Source organism: Pistacia vera, unplaced genomic scaffold (assembly GCF_008641045.1).
Source record: "Pistacia vera cultivar Batoury unplaced genomic scaffold, PisVer_v2 Contig180, whole genome shotgun sequence".
Lineage (NCBI taxonomy): Eukaryota > Viridiplantae > Streptophyta > Magnoliopsida > Sapindales > Anacardiaceae > Pistacia > Pistacia vera.
The window spans coordinates 914,256-933,721 of record NW_022195899.1 but is presented as its reverse complement, the minus strand read 5'-3'; the positions used below and the strand labels follow the sequence as shown (position 1 = coordinate 933,721).

General features: G+C 33.7%; 2 protein-coding genes across 3 annotated transcripts; both read right to left on the bottom strand.

The window, feature by feature from the left end:
• Positions 1 to 83: 83 nt before the first annotated feature.
• Positions 84 to 1,727, bottom strand: LOC116126520 (sulfiredoxin, chloroplastic/mitochondrial). 2 transcript variants are annotated; one of them, XM_031412191.1, is made up of 5 exons: positions 1,596 to 1,727; positions 1,349 to 1,515; positions 850 to 883; positions 332 to 425; positions 84 to 249 (listed from the first exon to the last, which is right to left on the bottom strand). In XM_031412191.1, the coding sequence occupies exons 1-5, from the start codon at positions 1,660 to 1,662 to the stop codon at positions 234 to 236; spliced, it is 378 nt and encodes a 125-aa protein (XP_031268051.1). In that variant the 5' UTR covers positions 1,663 to 1,727; the 3' UTR covers positions 84 to 233. The 2 variants fall into 2 exon arrangements, with proteins under 2 accessions (XP_031268051.1, XP_031268053.1); XM_031412193.1 differs by lacking the exon at positions 850 to 883 and adding an exon at positions 566 to 599.
• An 8,992-nt stretch (positions 1,728 to 10,719) lies between these two features.
• LOC116126553 lies at positions 10,720 to 11,139 on the bottom strand. Its single transcript, XM_031412229.1, has one exon. It carries the CDS (start codon positions 11,137 to 11,139, stop codon positions 10,720 to 10,722), a length of 420 nt encoding a protein of 139 aa, XP_031268089.1.
• Between the last annotated feature and the right edge of the window lie 8,327 nt (positions 11,140 to 19,466).

The window sequence follows — 19,466 nt, the reverse complement described above, 5'->3', positions numbered from 1 at the left end:
TTGGTAGTTGGTACTCGGTTTGCCCGTCCAAATGCAAATTGACCAAATATATATAATTGAATATACATTAGGAACAGCATATATAATCGTATTCTCAAGCCATGGAAAGCGCATTGATTAATAGTAAAATATTTGTATATTACAAATACTATGTTTGAAAACCTGCGTACAAATATAGTGTATAAAGGATAACTTTACTTGAATTTCACCCTGGAGAAGCAAATTGATAGAACTTAACGAAGATGGTGCCTGCAAAATGAACGTGGAAAAAGTATATTATGTCTGTCAGTGTTAATGAGAAGAATGCAGGAATATTAGAGGAAAGCAAAACCTCAAAGTTTCTTTCGTTCCACGACGAACTTTACAGCGGATTGTTGGGAGGCCGAGGCGCTGGTGAGCCTCGTACCGGTGGCATCCAGAGAAACCTGAAACGAAAAATAAAAAATGAAATGCTTTGGTATTCAACCATAGCCAAATAAGGCCTATGGAGGAGCTTCATTTTGCTTCTTTCATCTTTTACATTGTGAAGATGAAAAGATCACAGAGAATTAAGATGTGAACATACCATAGTAATTTCCTTCAACCTCGATCACATCAATCTGCATCAGTTTTTGCATATCAGTCAACTAATATAGAAATCTGATTTTGAGCATTTTCTACCAAGAGATTTAAAAGATAAAATGATNGTACCGGTGGCATCCAGAGAAACCTGAAACGAAAAATAAAAAATGAAATGCTTTGGTATTCAACCATAGCCAAATAAGGCCTATGGAGGAGCTTCATTTTGCTTCTTTCATCTTTTACATTGTGAAGATGAAAAGATCACAGAGAATTAAGATGTGAACATACCATAGTAATTTCCTTCAACCTCGATCACATCAATCTGCATCAGTTTTTGCATATCAGTCAACTAATATAGAAATCTGATTTTGAGCATTTTCTACCAAGAGATTTAAAAGATAAAATGATAAAAGCATCCGAACCCGTCAAAGGTTTTCCTGATTCTTCAGTGTTTCTTAGGTTTTACAGTATGTGTTTCAAGTACATTTAAATAGATTAAAGCTTTCGTATTTCACTGTCTGCAAAAGAAGGATGGTGTAATGGATTCAGGATCCATTTCTATAAAATGTCCAATTCCTTTCTCTTTCTGAGCACAAGTGGCCCCTTTATATATCATGCCTTCATCTCCCTCATTCTAAACTACAAGAATCACCGAAACCTTTTACTTTACCTTCATTCCCTTCACTTTCTTGCTAACCAAACATGGGACGGACAAACTAACACTCAACACAAAGCAACTTATTTGAACACCAAATCAAGAGATCACATAAAAAATGAGAGAGCTTACAGGTACTTGGAGGCCAATTTCTTTAATACTATCCATGAGTTCTTTAACTTTGTTAGGATCATTAGCTCTTGTACGCATAAGGGGTCTCTTTATCTTATCCAGAGGCAGTTCAACTATCACCGGCCCTCCATTTTGACCACCACCATTACTATTACTGGGAGGACTCCCTGAATTTAACCAAAATCAACCAACCCATCAAATCATATACACATAAGATCACTAGAAATGCCAAAACAAAAAGAAGTACCATTTGAAGAAGCAGAAACAGAGAAGCTCCTCAAGTTGTTTGGTAGTTGCAGAATAAAGTTTGCCATCTTTCAATTTCAGCCTCTCTTTGTACTCTCTCTCTTGCTTTTAAAGATAGAGAGAGGTCTTTGTTAGCCATCAAACATGAAATCACTTGCGCCATCACAGCCGTTGAATGTAAAGTAAATTTTGGAGGGTAAATAGTAGTATAGTATTGATGCTGTAGCTTTACAACCTCCTTCTACAATCTGACGTGGCTGAAATAAAAGCTAAGTGGCTTTACTTTTGTATGAGGAATGGGGAAGAATTCATTTCAATTCGGAAGACATTATAAATTTGAATTAGCATATGCATAAATAATGAGATTTATGTAATTTTTATAACTTCTTCCCTTTAAAGAGGTGGCACCCATTTAGTTTTAACATTCTTCCAATAATTACATAGTGCAACTTCTTTAAACCGACCAAAAAAAAAAAAAAAAAAGGAGGGTCGGATTTAGTTGAGGTTTGGTTAAATTCCGAAAAATTTGTTGTTCAATGCTTGATTTCAATAGTAGAAGCGGGAATAAAGTTAAGTGAAAAAATAGCACTCTTTTTTAATCTGTCCATTAATAGTACAAACGTTTTTCTCTTACAATATAATTTGTGCGCTTTGTACTTTAAGGCAAAAGAAGAAATTTTTTTGTATTTCATGCAAATATGCAAATTTCCTTATTTAAGAATACCACTTTTATTAAAAAGGAAAAACTAAAGAGTACTTTGGGAGAAAGAAACCTTCTCCCAAATAGAAAAAACAAATGAATATATCTTTATTCTTGCTTGGTGGTGTGTTCTTAACGTTCATAATTGTGCTCTACTCCAAGTAAACACCAAAACTCATTGTAACATGGGACACACAACTTTAATGCTCTTCCTCTAGCAATAATATTATTGTAATTGTAAAACAAAGACACCAACCAACCACCGTACAATTGATTATAACCATTAGAAACCCTCGCTTTTAGCAAGTATTGGTGGGTGGGGGTATTTTTGCTAATTTTTAAACTTTTTTGGGGGTATTTAGTGAAATTAATAAACTTAAGGTGTTTAAAAGTAGTTAAGAAAATACACTAATATTTCATGAATAATATGTCAAATAATATTTGGGGAATAGGATTAGAAATATGGGTAAAAATATTGAACCAAACGCACCTAATCTCTCACTTATATTTTTCACAATTAGAATTATATTGATTAGAAATAATATTCTCTTAGAATTTCCTAAACTTGTTGGCTAAATATTATTCTTAATTAGAAATAATAATGGTTCTCTTGGATTTTCCTAAATAAAGAGAGAACCCTAGAAAAATTCACCTAATTAGATGAATTATCTTTCTTTCCTAAAGAGATGAATCAAACTATATATAGAATAAATCAAGCCAAGGTTCTCCAGCTTTGTTATTATTTGTGCCACGTATAATAATTATATTCCTTATATATATAGATTTTAAAAGAAGTCAAAATCAACAAGAAAATATCACAAAAAGATTCAACCTAAAAGAACTCTATAAAGATGCTTCTTAGGTTTCATCAATATTGTCTTCTACTTCACAATCCAAATAAACAACCCAATTCATTCGGGAGATTTAATTTATATATATACACATCTTTCGGATTACTAATTGTTTATACTATCGTTACTATAAGTTCTCTGATTTTAAAATTGAATTTTTGCTTAATTTTTATGTTGTTAATTATCTATTAACCACTGGTTTTGTTTATTTAGGGCTATAGTACTGATTGAAATTCATTTAAGGCATTGTCAATTCAGACTTGAGTTTTCTTGCTCGGTAAGATTTTCTCTTCATTTGTTAAGTTCATATATAATTGTCTCTTCTCATAATATCATTCATGATAATATGTAGCATGACTTATTATATTTTGAGGTAAGAGTGAATTTAATGTGTCTTGTTTGTAGTTTTCTGCTCAAATTAATGGAAATCACCAAATACGTAAGTACTTCCGGAAAGAAGAAACATCGTTGCTATATTAATATTCCTGCTGATATAGTCCATGATGTCTTTCTGAGATTGCCTACAAAATCACTTTTGCATTTTCGATGTGTGTCAAAGAAGTGTTGTGACATCATTGACAGTGTTTCGTTTGCTAACATGTACGAATCAGCATGTGTTGAAGAACCTTAAATTTTGTATACTCCTCTTGCTTTGAATTCAGTGAAGAAATTGCATTCCATTGCATATGATGACACTAATTATGTAGTGAAGAAAAGTGAAACTTTGATTTTGGAGTTTTCAGAGGAAAAGCATGACTATGAACTTTGTCATGTTGCTTATGGTCTATTATGCATTCGAGATGGACGATGCTATCAACTTGAATCAGTCTTTTCATTCAATCCTCTCATGAGAGAAGTTTTGGAGCTACCAAAGCCTACTATTAGGATGTGGAGGTTGTCAATGAGGTATGGGATGGGATTTGATTATACAATAAACACATACAAGGTTGTTCGGGTGTTTTATACACATCAATATGAGACTGAAGTTTACACTTTGGGCACAAATTCATGGCGACGAATCTCCTCAAACCCATCCTGTAAACTAAATTTATTTGGTGTGACTGCATATGGAGATATGCATTGGATGCATCCTTTTTATGAAAAAACTAAACAATACGAGAGGATGATAGCATCTTTCGATTTCAAAAAAGAGGAATTTAAGTGGACTTGTCATCCGAATTTTGAGGATGGTGTGTTCGCTTCTGATATAAGATTTTCCTTAATTAATATAAAGGGATCCCTAGCTATTGTTGATATTCGATTTTATGCACAGATGGAGATATGGGTGTTGAAAGATTATGATGATAAGGAAGATTACTATTGGGTAAAAGAATTCAAATTAAGTATCGGTAGTGTAACATTTAAAGATGTAGTTTCACGACAATATTTTTGGTGTTTACTTGAAGTCTTTGGTGTTTGGGGTTATGGAGGTTTATTTTTTGATACTCGTCTCCATGAACATTATATTATTGATCTTAAGAAGAATCACACACATCACATTAGTCAACGCATTCTAGAACAGAATTATAATTATGATAGAGCGGGAATTATATGTGATAAGAGGGCAGTCTACAGTTATACAAAGAGTCTTGTTTGTCTTAGAAACTTTGGCAACTCCATTGAAAATCATGGTTACAAATTTCTCAAGAGAGTTCCCAATGTTTATGTTTCGCCTAATTAAAAGAATGATGATGAGCTTAGAATTTTAATTTTGTTTGCTTGTCACCTTTGACTAAATTGTAACCAATGATGGATATGTTAAATCTTTTTCCTAAGTATTTCAATTGGCTTATTCATTTTAACTAATGTAATAAACCAGGAGAACCATGAATTGCGTTGAATGATCTTGTACAAATTTGTAGAGACTTTCCAATTTGCAATAATATTTATAGTATTTTAAAATTTATATGACTTTTTAGAAAAATAATCAATTTTTTTTTCTAAAATCCCCGGAAATAGGATAATTATATATTTTCTCCAAGATTCTTAAATTGATTGGTTTTTTCATATGGAGTCTATGAACTTAATGGAATTCACCAATTCTGTAAGTATTCGAAAAGGAAAAACAAAAGTGCTATGTTAATATTCCTGTTGATGTCATCCACGATATCTTTTTGAGGTTGCATAGATGGAGATGTGGGTGTTGAAATATTCTGAGAAGAGAAATCACTATTGGGTGACACACTGTAGGTTAAGTATTGATATTATAATAAATAATCATATATATTCATGGCAATCTTTGCGTAATATATTGTGTCAAAACTTTAATGCTTGCGGGCATCGAGGATTACCATTTCATACTAATGGCCATTAAGATTGTATTCGTAGGCAGCAATTGTTCGCTCCGTTAATATCATGGGTTAAGGGCAACAATATTTCCAAAAACATTTTCACATGTAACAAATTATCAACATATTAATATCCATTAACTAAAAAATTAAATATGGCCCTCATAATCTATCTTAATACTATCCATGAGTTCTTTAACTTTGTTAGGATCATTAGCTCTTGTACGCATTTTTATTTGTTTGTAATGAAATTATGAGTGCTGCTATTGGCCCTCATAATCTATCTTAATAAACCCCATCTTTAAATTTACTCCGTTAAAAGTTTCAAACATATGTAAATACCTAAATAAACCCTATTTATTTACAAAATAACCATTATATTTCTAATTTATTTTACAATCAATAATCCCACTTTGTGGGCTTTCCTATGGGCCGAATTTGGGCCACAAAATAAGTAAAGGGCTTGATGTAAATGCTCCCACAATTGTCTCAAAAGCTTGAATAGGCCCATCGTACCAAAGTATAGAGGCAAAGAAGGAGGCCATGAAGGGTTTGAAGAATAATTAATTAATAAAGGCAGCCACGTCAGCCAGGGGAGAGAAAAAGGCCTGCCAATTCAGCATAGATACAATAAAAATGTGAATGCAAATCAATGAGATTTAAGAAGCTAACAAGGGTTTCCTTGGATTATATAAGAAAATATATTTTGATTATCTCTACAATATATTGTCATTAGTATATTGAGTCAATGAATTTTTTTTGTTTTTCTTGATCTAGCAGCACTATGATTATGGTTTTGAGATTATTATTTATGTGTTGGAAGAATTTTATTGACATAAATATGTGGACGATATACCATATCGAATATGTAGTACACTTTTTCATTAAATAAATACCCTGATGAAATAAGAGTTTATCCATCATTCCAATATTTACCCAAAAAAATTTCTTTGTAAATCTCTCTAAACTCTCTAAATTTCCTTGTCACTTTCACATCAACCAAACACATTTCTCAAAAAAAAAAAAAAAAAAAAAAAGAAAGCTAGAAAAATTAGTAAAGCTAATCTCTCGCCATCACTCTTTAATTGTAAAATTGTTAGAAGTAAACAATAATATGATATCAACAACCCTCAAAGCGTCCACGCCCAAGGGCTTTCTTCAAACTATGAATTGTTCATGAATCAGGTTTTTGTTTCTAATTTTAAATCTAAAAGGCTCGTACCATATTTTGATCTCATTTGAACGACAAAGCAACAGAGGAATTTGGTCTGCTCTTGGCCCATTGAAGCCTATAAAATGCACATTAAATCATGGTAGCCCATGGCCCATGTAATACCTTAAGAAATTATATTCTTTTGGGCAAAGTTGGAAAGAAAAGAAAATTTGAAATTAAAATAAAATTAATTTAATTTCATGTGACATCAACAAACTTCAATGTGCCGCCTCGACTCGAGCCAGTACCCTTGTGATTTCTAGAGTTTCGCACGTGATATCAACAAATCTTAATTTAATTTAGAATTGTTTTATTGAGTTTATATTAATTTAAGGATTTTTTCTTTGATGTGGTTACTTAATTTAGTGTGCACCTTTGAAATTGATTTAATTGGTTGATTTGGGTAAAGAATAAATAGTAAAATTGTTTGCAACGTCATGAAAAACATACTTTACTACTTAATTAAGAAACATTTTGAGTCAAAACACATAAAATATAAAGTAAATGACTACTGATTAAAGGGATGCTTTGCTTAGTAAAGATGTTTGATAAACATGGTAAATGACTGAAATCCTCCTTACATTATGAGGAGATAACCCTTCATTATATATACACGATAATTACAGTTGTAAACTCCTATATAATAGGAAAGAATCAAATACAAATAATGAGCTTATCCCTACAGCTATACAAGCGGATATTATGCTTAACAGAAAAGGAAAGCAACACGTATCGAATATTATGCTAACAGAAAGATAAGGCAGCACATATCATGGAGAAATTGATTCTCCCTTATCAACCCTTGCAAGGTGAGCGTGGCAGAAGGGGTAACACTAAGCTTGCTTTGAAAGAGAAAAAATTGCAGCTTGGTAACTCCTTTGGTCAGCGAATCAGCGAGCTGCAGGTGTGAAGGAACAAAATCGATTTTCAAAGTGCCATTATCAACAAGTTCACGAACAAAATGGTAGTCAATCGCAATATGTTTTGACCAAGGACTAGTAACCGGATTGACTACCACAAAAATTGCACTTTGATTGTCACAGAGAATTTTAGATGGCGCTAAAAGTGTAACACAAAGGTCCCAAAGCAATTGAATAATCCATGCAATATCAGCAGTAGCAATAGTTAAGGAGCGATATTCTGCTTCTGCACTTGAACGAAGACAGTGTTTTGTTTCTTAGAAGACCAAGAGATTAAATTAGCGCCAAAAAAGATAGCATAGCCGATAGTAGAACGACGTGTATCAGGACATCCAACCCAATCCGCATCAGAATAGTCAAGATGATCACGAGTGGACTGTTTATGAAGTTGAAGACCATGATGAGCAGTGCCTTTAACATAGCACAAAATATGCTTGAGAGCACGAAAATGGTCCTTGGTGGGAGCATGATGTACTGGCAAATGGAATTGACACTGAAGGATAGATTAGACCTGGTGATAGTCAGGTATTAAAGAGCACTGGCAAGAGAACGAAACAAAGTAGGGTCAGAGAATAGCGTCCCTTTGGCTGATAGATGCTGACCAACAACAAAAGGTGTAGAAATAGGCTTGGCATCAATCATTGAAGCACGTTGCAAGAGATCAAGAGCATACTTTGTTTGACTGAAAAAGAGACCCTTCTCACTAGCTTTGACTTCAACTCCGAGAAAATAATGAAGAACACCCAAATCCATCATGGAGAATTCATTGGAAAGCCAAGTAATAAAGGTGTAAACTAGAGAAGGAGTACTTCCAGTGATGACCATGTCATTAACATAAAGAAGTAAGTGAACAGTGCCAAGCGAGGAGTGATAGACAAACAACGAAGAATCAGCCTGACTAGAGTGAAAGCCAAGTTTGAGCAAAAAAGAGCTAAAACGATGAAACCAAGCTCAAGGAGCTTGTTTCAGGCCATAAATAGCACATTTTAGGCAACCAACATGCTGAGAAAACTGTGGATCAGTGTAGCTAGGTAGTTGTTCCATGTACACCTCTTTGTTGAGAAAGCCATGAAGAAAGACGTTTTTAACATCTAGTTGATGTAAGCGCCATCCAAATGTAACAACCAAGGATAAAATAATTCTGACTATAGCAGGATGCACCATAAGGCTAAAAGTGTCACCAAAGTCCCACAAATCTAAGAAAATCCTTGAACCACAAGTCGTGTCTTATGACGCTCAATAGACCCATCAGAGTAAAGCTTTGTTTTGAAAATCCAGCGACAACCAACCACATTATGATGCTGAGGACGAGGTACAAGAACCCATGTATCATTTTTCTTCAGTGTGTGAATTTCATCATCCATAGCCGAGAGCCGTTCAGGGTGTTCGACAGCAGACTTGAAGCCCTGTGGCTCTTTGAGAGCAAGAAGAGCCTGAAACAACTAAGAAGAAGATGAGATATTCATAGCATGATACAATCGTGGTTTGAATATACCAGCTTTTCCTCTAGTAATTATCGGATAGCTGGAAGTGGTCACACGAGGAGAGGACGAAACGAGGGAAGGAATGGTAGAATCTAGAGCAACAAAATCCAAAGGAGATTCCTTATTGACAGGAACTTGTGGACTTGGAGAAGAAGGTGATGATAGGTGTGGAATATCACTACAAGGCAGACACGATGAATTCGAAAAAGATGGTGAAGAACTAATGTTAGAAGAACTAGAAACACATTCCTAACACTCAAAAAAATTAATATAGTCAATGTTAGATGACAAATTTTGCACAGAATCACCATTATAGGGAAGTTATGTTCATGAAACTGCACATGTCGAGAAACATAAACACAATGTGTCTTACAGTCTAAGCACCGAAATCCTTTATGAAGGGTACTATAACCTAAAAAGACACAATGAACAGATTTTGGAGACAATTTATGAGGTGAGTAATCTCTCAAATAAGGGAAGCAAAGACACCCAAAAGTACGAAGCATGGAGTAATCGGATTTCTTACCAAACAGGAGCTCATAAGGTGTGTTGCTAGAAAAAGATGGTGACAGGAGTCAGTTAATGAGAAAGACGACAATGGAGAAGGCCTCAACCCATAAGGAGAGTGACACATGAGCATGAAACATAAGAGTAAGACCTGTTTTTGTGACATAGTGAGGCTTACGTTTGACAATTCCATTCTGACTAGGAGTGTAAGGACATGCCAGACGAAGATCAATGCCACAAGAATACAGATGAGAGCGAAACTTAATATTAGTAAACTCAGTTCCACCATCACACTGAAATGATTTGATTTTTGCAGAAAATTGTATCTCAATAAAACATTGTAAATAGAGGAAAGTGTCAAAGAAATTGGATTTGTGTTTTAAAGGGAACATCCAATTAAATCTTTACAATCATAAATGAAAACCACATAGTATCTATATCCAGTAAAAGAACAAACGGGTGACGAACCCCATAAGTCACAGTGTAAACGATCAAAAGGCATGGCACAACATTCATCATTAAGAGAAAAGAGTAAACAGTGGCTTTTGCCGATTCTACAACCAACATAAATTTCAGAATCATTGTTCACCAATTTATTACTACAAGAAATAGATCCTAATTTAGAAAGAGCAACGACAGTACGATAATGTGGATGACCAAGGCGAGCATGCCATGAACAAACGGATGCTGCTGGTGAAGAAGTAATGGACACGAATGCATGATGACGACTATCCAACATGTAGAGACCATTTTCACATCTTCTGACTCCCAATATCACTCTTGTGACCCGATCCTGTATGGTAAAACCAGAGGAAGAGAAGGTAACACAAAAATTATTGTCTTTGGTAAGTTGACTAATAGAAATAAGATTTTTCTTAATTCCAATAACAACTAAGACATTAGATAAAAGAAGAGGACTAGATGGAACAAGAGATGAAATGGAACCAATGTGAGGGATGGTTAAAGACTAACCATTGCCAACCATGACACGTTCATTACCAGAATAGACAGCCAGTTGATCCACACCCTCAATGTCACTAGTCATGTGGGACGTTGCACCAGAGTCAGGGAACCATTCGGAGTCATTCAAATCCTAAATGGAGCAAGAAGAAAATGCCTCAGCAAGGTTAGCCGATTGCTTCTTCTTGAGTTTCAAGAAAGTCTAGCAACGTTTGGCTAAGTGGCCCTCTTTGTCACACAACTGACAATGAATGGAGGAGTTGAATGATGACTTCGAATTGGCAGACAGTGTAGGAGAGGCTGAAGGCCGATGCTTCACTTTCTTATGACTAGCCACTTTGGAAATTTGCTGCACAAAATAAGCAAAGTTGGATGATGAATGGGAAACTGGCCATTCAAAGATTTCATGGCTCAAAGCTTTCAGAACAATCTCTATAAAGGATGGTAGAGGAAGTTGTGACATCATGGTGGTAGAAAAGATCTTGTAGTTGAGTCCTAATGCGTGTAGGTACCAATGGACTTTATCCATGTCGTTAATGGGACGACCAATAGCAACCAGTTGATCGCAAAGACCTTTGAAGGTGCAAGAAAACTCAGCAATGGACTGAGAGCCACGTTGCATCAGGTGGAGTTCATCCTTGAGTTGCAATTCTCGAGTCTTTGATTGGTGCGAAAATGAGACTTCAAGCGCATGTCAGGCCTCATGGGAGTGACAGAAACCCAATACCTCACTCATAGTCATAGATTCCTCCGTAAGAAAAGAATAGAATAAGTTGTGCAGTGTCTGATTGGTATCCAGCCAAGAGGTATATGCAGGATTGGTTTTTGAGGTGCCATCAGAAGCAATAATCGTAGGAGAAGAGGCCGTGATGCTACCGTCCAAATAACCAAAAAGCTATTGACTAGCTAACAAAGGAACGAACTGATTTCTGCACAATAGACAATTAGAGAATGTCAGTTTAATGGTGAGCATATGCACCATTGTGTTGAGCGGAAGAGTAGGAGGTGAAGAAGATGAATCAGCCATGGTCAGAATCAGAGAAAGGAAAACCTTAAATCTAATACCATAAAGATGTTTGATAAACACAGTAAATGACTGAAATCCTCCTTACATTATGAGGAGATAACCCTTCATTGTATATACACGATAATTACAGTTGCAAACTCCTATATAATAGGAAAGAATCAAATACAAATAATGAGTTTATCCCTACAACTATACAAGCGGATATTATGCTTAACAGAAAAGGAAGGCAGCACATATTGGATATTATGCTAACAGAAAGATAAGGCAGCACGTATCATGGAGAAATTGATTCTCCTTTATCATTTAGACATGATGCTTATAAGATTTTATTTTGCTAGGTTTCTTTATGGTAGTTAGGTTGTATTGAAAGGAAAATTTAGTTCTTACATGGTTTAGAGATGAGGTGAGCTTCAGATATGATGTGAATTTTATTTTGCATTTTTAAATTCTTCTTTTGTGGTGGCTTATACTATTGCTATCGTTAAATGCAGTATGTACCATTTGTATGAGGATTATCAATTATATATTTTGCTGCGAATATTAGAATTAAAAAAGATGGCAAAATCTAGACGTACTAAGCAAAAGGAAGCAGATTTGGAGTATAAAATGACCACTCATCACTGCAACTTTTAGATTCTTATACAAACATAAAATAATTCATCTTTGGAATGATTCTACTTTGTTGTATTTGTTAAATATATATGACAAAGACAAGATAATTAGATGAGGTTAGGGGGTGATGATTTAATTAGATTGTTTATATAATTTGACTGGAATTTTCTAATATTTAATAACACATAGAAAGTATATGAAAGTAATTTAATGAAATATTTATTTAATTAATCTTGTATTTTGATCATTGATGACTCTAAATCTCAAACTTGCAACTTCTCTAGATCTAGAGTCAGAATACCAATATCATGCCATTTTTGAACTTCTGTGTCGTCTTTGCACCTTTTTTCCTTCTTCTCTCAAGGTAATGCCATTTTGGACCTCTATGCTCAGACACGCTTTTTCCTTCTTCTCTCAAGGTATAAACTCTATACATATTATCGTTCATATTTTGTTTTTGTTACGAACAATCAAATATTTGATAGTTCTCTGCAACTCTTTATTTCTTAAGTTTTTGTGAAGTTAAAATGTCTAATAATGCAAAACACTCCAGTGCCAAGACTAAAACAGACGATTTGAGGGAACTTTGGGAGGAGATGGCAATGGCCTTGAAATCTTCCAAATCCAAGGTATTCTGGTCTTTCTAATTTTACATATCATTTATCTATTCATTTCTGTTAAACCTAGCAAAACATTCTTCTAGGTCAAATTTTTTTTTACTCTTTTTTGTAGGATGTGGTTGAACAGCCAGCTCACATGGAAAAAGAAATGTGTAAGCATATTTTTATCTTAAAAGATGACATCGGCTATGTATATCAAGTATGTAGCTATTTAGGCTAATCAATCGACACCATCATTGAGGTCCGGTTTAAGAAGGTAAGTAATCAAACAAACAATAAATTACATGACTTAATTGATTTTATTTGATTTGCAGGCTTCTGGAAGTAGAGAAGAGAGAAAGTAGAAAAGAAAATGTTGTTGCAGGAGAAGGAGAAGCTGAGATTCTATCTCAGAATGTTTTATTTTACTTAAGTCTTTAATAGTATTTTAATACATTTTATAACTGCAATTTGGTCACTCTAATGATACCGTATTGCTATTTGTTGAAGCAAGGCTTGTAAAAGTTTAATGACCATGTTCTAAGTGGGATCTTTTAATCTAAGTTCGGGTTTATTTCATTTTCACCCTTACAAAATCGCTTCAATTGAAACTTATCCACTTCTTTAAAGAAGTATTAAATACGTCTATCGGGTTTTTTTTAAATAATTTTATAAAGAGGTGTAATTGTTTATTCTTATAGCTCTAGATGTCATTGAATGACATTATGAATGATTGCACACAGACATTATTAAGTAATATTATATTATAATTAATGATTACAATAACTGTTTGTGTTTTATTCAGTGTAATTGGATTATTGTTAATTCATACGACTTTTGATATTTTTTGGTAAGTGTTTGCATGTTATTGGTTATGGTTATTTTAATTTAAATGTTTTGTTGTTATTGGATGAGTTTAAAATTTTTCAGATTTATATTAAATGTTAAATGATAATATGTTTTATGAAAAATATTTTTCGTTATTATGTTTAACTATGTTTGATAAATTTAGTTTGACTCTTTGTTTGTTTTTGTGTAATTAATTGAATGATGAACAATAAATTGTTAGATTTGCAATTTGAACAATCCATTTATAAGTAACTAATATAGATAATAATGGTCGGGTTTAGGGTTTAGGATTAGGGTTTATGGTTTAGGATTAGGGTTTAGGGCATCAAGTTTTGGCAAATATACTACTTAAAAATAGTCCCATTATTTTCATTTACTTGTTTAGTAATATGTAATAGGATTTGTTTTGATAACATAATAGGGACAATGAAATTTCTTATCTCAAAAGATGGAGCTTCTTATCTCAAAATTATTTAAAACAATTAGGCGTGCGGTTGACGTGCGCTCAGCGTGCAGTTGCCGTGCAGTATCCTTGGGACTCATATAATTTTTCCTATAAAATAGACATACTCTCCTCTCTCTAATTATGCCTTTAGTTTCTCAATTACTCTTTTTTTTACAACTTGCATAAATCCTCTCTCTAATTATGCATTTCATAATTTTCAAATATTTTCAATATTTCGCTTGACCTAAACCATTAAAAGTGCGGATCTTATAGTGATTGTTTAACATTTGTATAATTTCAATCAACAAAAGAATTCAAATTGCAAGTGATGAACATCTTCTCAACAATGTAACTTATTCATAAAGAACTTTGTTTAGCAAAAAAAAATCTAATGAAAGCTCCATAAGAAAGATGTATGTAACTTTGTGAGTTTTGAGCTAGCAGAAGAAGAAGAAGAAGATTAAGTGGGAAATTTAAAATAAGACTTCGCATTAAAATTGCACACATATGAGTGTTATTATAAACCAACTCTTTAACGCGTTAATTATGAGCATGAGGCTCAAGCAATTAAAAATTTATGAAAATTTGCAGTTGTTAATCTACTAAATTGAGAGCACTGAATATAAATATTATAAAATTAATTCTTATACCATATTAAAAGTCTCATGCAATTATTGCACTAACCTTAAGACTCGGTTGAAACTCCAGGATTCCCTTTTTATCCTCCGTTTTTTCGCTCCAAACGTGACCATCCTTTTTAAACTTTGCAAGCCTCTATCACTCAACTAGAAAAGCGGAACCACCTACTATAAGAAATAAATGTAAATCAAGCCAAGAGCAAATCGCATATGTAAAAATTTGATGAAACAATATCCAAAACAAAACAATACTTGGCGGCTTTCTAGTGGTTGAGACGTGAGTATATTGAGTTTTTTTATGGTTTTCAAGTATTTTTCAATACTTCATGTGGCTTAAACCATCGATGGTGTGCTTGTTGCCGTAATCGTTCAACATCTGTATCATTTCAATCAACAAAAGAATTCAGATTTAAAGTGATTAACATCTTCTTAGCAATGTAACTTATTCATGAAGCACTTTGTTCAGCAAGAAAGCGCTTACCTGAAAACCCCATAAGAAATGTGTTCATAACTCTGTGAGTTTTGAGCTAGATGAAGAAGAAGGAGATTAAGCGAGAAATTTAAAGTAAAACTTCACGCTAAAATTGCAAACATATGAGTGTTATTATAAACAAATTTGCGTTTAATTTTCTATTTGAACATATGGTAAGCTCCATTTAATTCCTTCTTTCATCAGTAAATATTCATTGGACAAATCATACGATAGATACAATGATTACTGAGATTTTCATCTCTTTGTAGCAATGTGTGTGTAAGTTATGGTGAATAGTTCAATTTCATGTGGTTTTAGTGGTTGTTAGTGGTTTAGAGTCAGATCATTATTGTTTTCTGTTTGGTTGTTGAGAAAATGATGAGAAAATACGAATGAAGTGATGAGAAGTTGAAGTGTTTGGTGTTTTGGCTGGTTGAGGTGAAAATTAGGGTGTTTAGTTATTTTATTCTTGATTTACATGGTAAAGAGAGTTAAATAGGCATCGATGAGAAGGGACCATTATATCTTAAAATGATTAAATTTCATTCATCAATATAATTGATAATTTATAGGAATATTTATATTTGATTGTTTACTCCAACCAAAATATAAGGTGTAATGGGTGGGAATTCTCACTATATCAAATCTTTGTTAGGTTAATCATTACATTACAACTACCAATTATTTAATCCAAAAACCAAATTTTATTGTGAAAAATGAAAAAGAAAAAAATTTATTAGCTTAATCTTTGCTAGTGGTTTAGAGTCAAATCATTACTTTTTTCTGTTTGGTTGTTGAGAAAATGATGAGGAAATGTGGATGAAGTAACGAGAAGTTGAAGTGTTTGTTGTTTTGGCTACTTAGTTATTTTATACTTAATTTGTAGGGTTAAATACAAAAATCTTTTGAAGCCTAAACCAATTATTAGATTACCACAAATACCATGCATAACAAATATTAAAACCTCATTAATAATAACTGTTAGAACCAATGACTAGGATCATTTCAGTATTCCACAACCTGCAAAGACAATGATGCACCAGCTCCTTATTGTGCAAGGAAATCGACGTTTAATAGAAGTGGAAGGAACGAGCGAAGGTGCAAGGGATATTATTATCGGTTGAATTACATATGAAAACGTGGCAATGGTGGATTAGAGACCAACACGTGAAAATAGTATGCAAAATTGTTAGGAGAAACAACATAGCATACAATTCCATTTACATGAAAAAGACATCATGTGTCCAATAGAATTTCAGATATTTCTAACGATTTTAATTGCTAAAGTGTTTTTGTATTTTTGGGTTACTTGTTTCACCATTTGTTTTCTTGCTAACCAAGTTCAAAAAAGTAAATAAAAATAATTTTTACAAAAGATTTAAACTGTAAAAAAACTTACTCTTTGTCTCTCTCTCTTCCCTTTGTTTATAAACTTAGTCTCTAGTCTCCTCTCGCTCTATTTTTTCCATGGCTACACTACAATAAGTTCCACTAAATACTCTCTTCTCTCTTTGTGTGTCTCCTCTGGCTATATCTGTGTCTCCTTTCACTCTATTAGCACCTCCCATGGGTAAACCAAGTTTTTTTTATTGTGTAGGGAAAACAACATTTAAATTGGTTTATAATCTCGCTCATATGTGTGCAAGTTAACACAAAATCTTACTTTAAATTTCCCACTTGGTCTCTTTTCTCTTCCTCCAGCTCAAAACTCACACAGTTTGCAGACACCCTTCTTTTGGAGCTTTTAGGTTAACGCTTTCTTGTTGAACAAAGTAATTCATGAATAAGTTACATTGCTGAAAGGATGTTAATCACTTGCAATTTGAATTGTTTTGTTGAGTGAAATGATACATATGTTAACTGATCACTGCAAGATCCGCACCGTCAATGGCTTAGGCCAAAAAAGTATTGAAAATACTTGAAAACCATGAAAGGCATAATTAGAGAGAGGATTTAAAGAGTAACTAAGAAACCGAAGGCATAATTAGAGAAAGGAGAGTATATCCATTTATAAGAAAAATTATGTGGGTTTAATAGGTTTCATATTGCCAATTTGGGAGACTAGCCTTGCACGCCAACCGCATGCCAACTGCACACCTAGCATGAGGAACGGTGTTAGAAGTTGTATTTGCCCATTTAAATGGATGTAAATAAAAAAGGAAGCATGAAGTTAGAAAAACAAAATTGACTGAATATTACCTCAGTGGGATCTCCCACAATTTCCTTCTCACTTCTTTTCCTTTTTCTCTAATAATTAATAGATAATTTTAAAAAAAAAAATTTGGTTCCAAGTAAGTAGCAAACAAAATTAGAAACTAAAATAAGTTGTGGTGGGCATGCATGTAGATTATGCAGTTGAATTATTTGAGTATTTGTGGGTTTATGTATATTTTTTTGCCATTATATTAATAAAGACAAAAATTGTTATCTGCATAAAAAAATTAATACTATAGTTATGTAAAAATAAACCAAACGAAAAAAATTAGTACAACCACATGTTAAATGGGCTTATTACTCATGAATATATTTTTATTGTATGAATGATTGATCAATATTTACATGTCATGCCGCTGAAATGAATACAAACCAAACTAAAGCTATTATATTGTGTTTACATTACAATATGGTACCGTTATTACGATATTCACCATAAAAGTATACATTGGATATGGGTGGGACACCCATGATGAGACCCACTCAAAGTATGTGTCTGGCAGTTTCCACCTAAAACTGTAGTCCGTATAGAAGAGAAGAAATTCCTTTTAGAACTTCTTTCAATCTCTCTAAAATTTATTAAAGAAAAAACACATACATGGTTTTTCTCTTAAGATACAATTTTTGCTTCAGAGTTAAGGAGAAGAGGTATTTATGCTATGAACTTCATTGTAATTTGTTTAAGTAAAATGTGATTGCAATGGGTGAATATTTATATAATCTTGGGATTAATTAGAATATTTGTTATTCTAAGTTTTTTTCCAACATTAGCATCAGAGCCGTGGTTTTTCATCTTTTTTAATTTCGTACTATTGTGCTAAAACATTCTGCATCTTACTTAAATTCAGTTCTGAAATTTCGTTTTTCATGCTTGTAGAGTTATCTTTCTGGTAATAATAATTAGATTATTAGATTCCTTATGAAATTATGAAGAAAATTACTTTTGAATAACAAAAAACGAAGTTAAAATGGCTTAGTTATGCTTCTTTAACTTGAACTCTTTAGTTCGAGAATACGAGTCTACCTTGTCATAGCTCGAGCGTGTCAGCTCAGAAAGATGAGCCGACCTTATTAACTCTAGAAGACAAGCGTACCTCATCTTAACTTTAGCCAACCTCGTCAACTTGAACTCTTCAATTCAAGAAGAAAAGCCTATTTCATCACAACTCCAGCTCGTCAACTTGGGAAGACGAGCCTACCTCGTTATAACTCAAGCTCGTCAGCTCAAAAAGATGAGTTGACCTCGTCATTACTCGATCTCGTCAGCTTGGCAACATGAGCCTACCTCGTCATAACTCAACTTCATCAGTTCAAAAAGACAAGCCTACCTTGTCATAATTGGAGCTCATCAATTCAAGAAGACGAGCCTACCTTGTCAAAACTCGTGCTCATCAACTCGAGAAGACGAGCCTACCTTGTCATAACTCGAGCTTATCAGCTCGGGATAACAGACTAATCTCATCAACTCGAACTTTTTGTTTGAGAAGACGAGTCTACCTTGTCATAACTCGAGCACATCAGCTCGAAAAAATGAGATAACCTCATTTTAACTCGAGCTCATCAGCTCAAGAAGATAAGTCGGCCTCGTCATAACTCGAGCTCATTAGTTTGGGAAGACGACCCTATCTTATCATAACTCGAGCTCATCTATTCGAGAAGAGGAGCCTACCACATCATAACTTGAGCTCAACAGCTCGGAAAGACGAGCCAACCTCATCATAACTTGAGCATGTCAGCTCAAGAAAAAGGGTCAGCCTCATTAACTTGAACTCTTTAGTTTGAGAAGAGAGCCTACCTCATTGTTTTCAAAACTCATATTTTCTAAAGCTTGTCATTTTTGGAGCTCACCAGTTCTTAAGCTCGTCATTTCTAAAGCTTATCATTTATAGAGCTCATAGTTTCTGGAGCTTGACATTTCTAAAGCTAGTTGTTTCTAAAATTTGTCAATTCTAGAGCTTGTAATTTTTTAAGTCCGATCTCGAACTCCAAAAACTAGGGGGCTATTATTGCGTTGGAAATCCAATAAGCATGGATTTACCCCACATGTCCCAAGGATTTTTTAATGGTGAGATCTACGCCATGTGTCTGCCTAC

Coding starts and splice junctions, on each gene's coding strand:
- LOC116126520 (XM_031412191.1), bottom strand. CDS start 1,662: ATGGCAAACTTTATTCTGCAACTACCAAACAACTTGAGGAGCTTCTCT. Junction 1,516..1,595: donor TGTTTCTGCTTCTTCAAATG/GTACTTCTTTTT, acceptor GGTTAAATTCAG/GGAGTCCTCCCAGTAATAGT. Junction 426..849: donor GGTTGAAGGAAATTACTATG/GTATGTTCACAT, acceptor TTTTCGTTTCAG/GTTTCTCTGGATGCCACCGG.
- LOC116126553 (XM_031412229.1), bottom strand. CDS start 11,139: ATGCAACGTGGCTCTCAGTCCATTGCTGAGTTTTCTTGCACCTTCAAA.